Source organism: Myxine glutinosa, chromosome 5 (assembly GCF_964187855.1).
Source record: "Myxine glutinosa chromosome 5, kmMyxGlut1.1, whole genome shotgun sequence".
Classification (NCBI taxonomy): domain Eukaryota; kingdom Metazoa; phylum Chordata; class Myxini; order Myxiniformes; family Myxinidae; genus Myxine; species Myxine glutinosa.
The window spans coordinates 178,009,744-178,015,743 of NC_136265.1; the positions used below are offsets into that span (position 1 = coordinate 178,009,744).

At 42.1% G+C, this 6,000-nt stretch overlaps 1 protein-coding gene across 2 annotated transcripts in view; it reads right to left on the bottom strand.

Annotated features, from left to right (window-relative positions):
* Positions 1-3,465, bottom strand: part of LOC137426662 (guanine nucleotide-binding protein G(s) subunit alpha-like) — a 182,043-nt gene extending 178,578 nt beyond the window's left edge. For both annotated transcript variants that reach the window (XM_078779159.1, XM_068115426.2), the window contains exon 1: positions 3,071-3,465. Coding sequence is in view for 1 of the 2 variants with exons in the window: in XM_068115426.2 (XP_067971527.2) it covers positions 3,071-3,209 (139 nt within the window). In the remaining variant the exon portion in view is untranslated. The remainder of the gene's footprint in view (positions 1-3,070) is intronic.
* Positions 3,466-6,000: the final 2,535 nt, after the last annotated feature.

Sequence of the window (6,000 nt, forward strand, 5' to 3'; positions counted from 1 at the left end):
GAGAGCCAGGAAACAATATCTCTCCGTTCTCAAGACCGAACTCTCTTATCTGTCTCCCTCTTCCAAATCCTGGTGGCGTCTGGTCAAATCCGTTTCTGGTGTTTGTTCCCCCTCCATCCCCTCCCTTACCTCAAACGGCTACACAGCTGACTCCGCACGTGAAAAAGCTGAATGCCTCAACTCTGTGTTTGCCTCTAAATCTTGTGTCCCAAACCCATCCCTCTCTGTACCCACCATACCCAGTCGTACCCTGCTGCTCCTGGACTCCGTGTCCTTTCCTCCTGACAAGGTGGAAAAGTTTCTGTCAACCCTCGACTCTGATTCTGCAACTGGACCCGACGGCATCAGCCCACGGGTCCTAAAATCCTGCTCTGCTGCTCTATCTCACCCTCTCTCTGTTCTCTTCACCCTCTCTTTTGCTCAAGGTCAACTGCCATCTGCTTGGAAATCAGCCAACATCACCGCTTTGCACAAAAAAGGTGCAAAAACAGATCCTAGCAACTACAGACCAATCAGCCTTCTCCCAATTATCAGCAAAGTCATGGAATCCATCATTGCTTCGGATATGAAATCTTTCCTCTTCTCCAATGGCTTGATCTCTGATCATCAATTTGGTTTCAGACCAGGTCACTCTACTCTGGACATGCTGCTTCTGCTGTCTCAACAATGGATGGAGGTCCTCAATGCCAAACAGGAAATTAGAGCTGTCTCCCTCGACATATCACGTGCCTTCGACACGGTCTGGCACCCCGCTCTGCTCACCAAACTCTCCTCCTTTGGTATCCATGGAAATCTCCACGCATGGCTGGCGGACTTCCTCTCTAGTCGTCGTCAACGTGTGGCCCTGAATGGGTTTCTCTCATCTCCTCTTCCTGTTCAGGCTGGAGTTCCCCAAGGCAGTGTTCTGGGCCCCGTGCTTTTTCTGGTCTTCATCAATGATCTCTCTGACTCTCTCGAAAATCCTCTCTATCTCTTTGCTGATGACTCCACTCTCTGCCGCTCCATTCCTCTTCCCTCAGATCGGCAGTCTGCTGCCTCCTCACTCTCTGAAGACCTGGACAAAATCACAGACTGGTCAAACAAGTGGAACATGTCTTTCAATCCTGACAAATCTCACACTCTTACTATGTCTCTCCGAAAAGATCGACTGGACAACCCTCCCATCTACTTTCTCAACAATCCTCTCCAAGAAGTTCTGTCGCTCAAGATTTTGGGTCTCACTATCTGCCATGATCTTTCTTGGGAAAACCACATTTCCAAGCTGGCCTCCAAAGCCAGTCGCCGACTGGGCATCCTCCGTCGTGCGAAGTCCTTCCTCGGCACACCTGAGCTCCTCACCACATACAAGGCTTTCATCCGCAGCTCAATGGAATACTGTTCTCCCCTATGGGCCGGTGCTCCTGCCTCACACCTAGCTCGGCTTCACGCTGTTGAAACCAAAGCTTTCAGAATTATTGGAATCTCCCGCGATGAAGCTATCTCTGAGGGCCTTTCACTCACTCACCGCAGGCAGGTAGGTGGTCTTTCTGTCTTCTACCGACTCCTCTCCGGCCTTGCACCCCCAGCTCTCTCTGTGCTCTGTCCCCCAAATATTCCTACAGGTCGCACAAGATCTGCCAGCAACCCTCTGATGGTTAAACTGCCGAAATCTCGGCTCTCTGCTCACCTTCACTCTTTCATTCCTCTTTTCTCCCGCCTCTGGAACAAACTCCCTCACTCCCTTCAATCCCACTCCTCCCTCCAGGTCTTTAAAACAGCTGTTCACCACCATCTCTTATCTTCCCCCATCCAAAACCTTGATCTTTTCTACCCCCGCTAATTCACCCCAGATCCACCTTGTTTGAAATTCCAACTTCTTTCCTGGAAGTCCTGGCAGTGTCCATATGTTTTATACCTCTCCCACCGCCCCCTTCCCATGCCCCCCCCCCCCCCAAAGTCCTCGCCCTCTCTCAGATCTCTCGATGTCTCCATGTCTCTCGGTCCCTGCTCTCAAATGTTGTGTTTGTGTCCTTCCCCCTCTCTCCCCATCTTGTCTACCGCTCCCGATGTTATATGTTTTATGTGTCGGTTTGTCTTTCTGTGTGATTAATGTTCGCTCTTTCACGAGCCTCGATCTTGTATACAAAAAAAAAAAAAAAAAAAAAAAAAAAAAAAAAATGTATCAAATATTACAGGTCAGTATCGATTAGTGTCCATGATTTCTCATCAACCTTTACACAATTGAACTATTCCTTCAAATGTAAACAAAATGTGTTCTTATTCACACCTTCGCTGCACGACTTGCTAACCCACATACATGTTACATTGATGAGAACTCAATCGGTATATAAACATGTATCCATTCATATAACCTGGAAATCACCACAAGTATCAACTTAACGGATACATCAAATATCTCCATGCTTAACAATTACCATCACCAATGCAACCCTCACCTGAAATGATACTGATGACGTGATGAGCGGATGAAGTGAGAAAGAGTAGTGTATAGTAGCGTACGGTAGTTTAGGGTACAGCAAAGTAGGGCATGGTACGGTGCAGTAGAGTACAAATGGGTATAGTAGGGTAGAGGGTATAGAAGGGTAGGTTAAAGTGGAGTACAGTAGGGTAGTTCAAGGAATAGAAGGGTAGGTTAGAGTACAGTAGCGTCGGGTAGTGTCGGGTAGAGTGAAGTAGTGTGGGGTAGAGAAGGTACGGCAGTCTATAGAAGAGCAGGATATGGAAGAATTGGCAGAGGTGAGTGGAGCAGGGTGGAGTAAGAGTGGAGTATAGTATAGTATTGTATAGAAGGGAAGGGTAGGTAGAGTGGTGTCGGGTAGTGTAAAGTGTTATTTATAAGTAAAGGTTCACTGAGAAGAGGGCTTGGTGAATACACAGGTGTGTTAGGTAGGTATGTAGGTATGTATGTAGGTATGTAGGTAGGTATGTAGATAGGTATGTCAGTAGGCATGTAAGTACTTAGGTATGTAAGTAGGTATGTAGGTAGGTATGTATGTAGGTATGTATGCAAGTAGGTATGTATGTAGGTAGGTAGCATTGTACTTGTAGGTAGGTAGGTAGGTGTCCATACCGAGGAGCAGTAAACGATGCGTGGGCCGGTATATCTGCTTGTCCTTCTGCAGTTGTTTGTCGATCTTCTTGTTCGCTTCTCGTTGAGCTTTCTCGTCATTTCGTTGACCCTCGGTCTTGTCAGGGCGAAAGCAGCCCATGGCAGACACCAGGTAGGCTGCCTACCGGCAAAACGAGCCAGCCACGCAACAAGTACTGACCGAGCGGGTCCCCACCAAGGTCGGCGGTTAAATGGTCTCCAGATAGGCCGTCACTCGACTAAACAGCCCAAGAACAGCGACTCGGGATTCCTTCTTGGTTCTTCGATCTGCTTATCCTTCCACTGTCCGCCGCGTCCAACTCGCTTCCTCCTCCCAGGGTTTACCTGAGGTCCGACCCTGAAACAGGTCCAAAGGTGCCGCCTTCAATTACTCGGTGAACCGTTGGACCGGGTGCGTCTGGTACGACATCACATCTGTCACCTGCACCTCTTCTTTTTCTTCGAAATCTATGGCGTCTCAGAGCCATGAGGCTCGATATATGCCACTGTCAAAACATTTCATTTTGTCCGTCGGACGCAAACAGGATTACGAAACGTGACACTCTCCTCAATTTGGTTCATAATTGTCATCATGGCTTGCCGAGTCGTGGGTACCTGTACCTGTGCTCCACTAATTCTGATATATCCGGGAGCCTTTGTAAACTAGTGATGAGCGATTCTGGGAATTTTGGATTCCGAGTACTTTTTTTTCTAGGAATTCATGGAATCGAGTACTTTTTCGTTTTCTTTTTGGGGGTTTTGAGGCGTGGGAACTCTTACACGTGGGCTGATGCTGAGAAGGGACTAGGGAAGGTGGACCTGGTTTTCTTTGAATCATCAATCTTTGTTTTTCATTGGAAAGAGCAGTAAAAAGTCGGGTTGAGGTTCCATCTCTATTTTTACAGAAAACACGAATTCAAAAAAATAATAAAATCCAATGAAAAAATAATATTGTATCTAAATCACAAATTTCGATGACAACGAGAGTGGTTTGCAAACAATTATAAACCATTAGTAGTAGTGTAATAATGTTGCTTCTGGGACACCTCCGTTTAACATGGGAAATCCCTATCTAATGTCATTTACCCCCTTGTCTTTTTCAAAAATCATAAACACCTCTATTTCTCCCACCCTCATCTTTATGAACCTTTTGTCTGTAGTACCTATCCTTAATGTTGTTCATTAGACCACTCAAACACTACAAATATTTGTTTTCTCTTATAGACCTATCATCCTTCTTCTACATATCATCTGGCAGATTAATCTTTGACCCATTCCCTCCCTCATTGCCCCTAAACACCTATATTTCTCTCACCCTGTTCTTTACGAACCTTCTAACCTTTTGACATGTTATCCTTATTCATTAGACCACTTAAACACCTGTGATCCTTCTGACCTCATGGACCTTTTAACCTTTTACTCTTAATATCATCTGGTGAATATAACCCACTCAAACAACGACCCTACAAATATTTGTTTATGCGTGGGAAATAATTTAATTCTCCTACAACTCTCTTCACCATCTAATATATTAACAAAAAATATGTTTGAGTTTGGTTCTTTATTAAGATATTTTAACTGAGCTAAGATAAAATGGTAAACCTCCCTCAATGTTCTTGCTTGAGCGCCTCCAGTGCCACATACCATTTTAAAATTAAAGTATATATTTTCCTGACAACCATCAAAGTTTTCCGTCCACTCAAAAATATTTCCATCTTTTTTACCCAATTCACCGGTATTTAAATTAATTCTCTTATTTGTTTTGTGAACTTTTTTACCAGTTGCCTTTTCAATTATACCTATTTGATATTTTTCACATTCATTATGTTTTCCATTTATATACCAAGGTTGATTACACCTCCACTCTTTAGTCTGGTTGATACTTGGTTCTATCATTTATATAATAGTAAAAAAGGCGGCGGTAGCCCGTTAAAATCCCCAACCCCCCCCCTTTTTAACTTATCACTTATATATATCTTATCACTTATATATATCTTATCACTTATGTATATCTTATCACTTATATATATCTTATCACTTATATATATATCTTATCACTTATATACTTATATAACCATAAGGGAGACTATCAATTCCATTTTCTAAAATAAACCTCTTATCATCAAAAGCCCCCAATGCTTTCTTATTTATCTCTTCTGAATATAATTGATGTTTATAACTTCTTATTCCATTAATCTTTCTAAACTCTTCTTTCTTTGTTGTTAAACAGTTATAATAATCCTTAAAGTTTATTGTTTCTTTAATAACATTTTTCTTTACACCTTTTAACTTCTTATCAGTCTTTTCAACGTTATTCACAATGTATTTATAAGCATAAGCCTTTGACCTCAATCCCACAAATTCACTCATAACATTTCCTCCTAATTCATCCTTGAACTTTCCAATCACCTTTTTATTTTTAGAAGAGAACAACTCACTCTCTGGACTGTAATTACTCGTGTCATAGATATTAATGTCTCTTTTCATGTCTGAATAAACATCGTTGGTATTAATTTTCAAAATAAAACTATCTGTATCCATATAAAGTAGATTAGCATCATTTTGATATTTCTTCCTCAAGTTATTATAAAAGTAATCATACATTAATGACTTTGATAAATCAAGAATTGTTGTTCCAATATAAATAGGTTTGTTCATTTCAATACTCTCTTTAATCAAATGGATCGCACAAAAGTTCTCAGTAAAGACCTCAGCTCGAGTAAAACTCGGTCTATTAATTAATTTTGATGCTTGTTCCCAAGATGTTGATAGTCTGATATTTTGTCTTTTCCTCACATTCTCCATAGTCTTACCAAAGACCGCATTATTCATCAATTTATAAAAGTCTTTCTCAAAATCTGTTTTTGACTCTGTTCTTCTTTGTGTATTAAAATCAATGTACCCCTTTAACC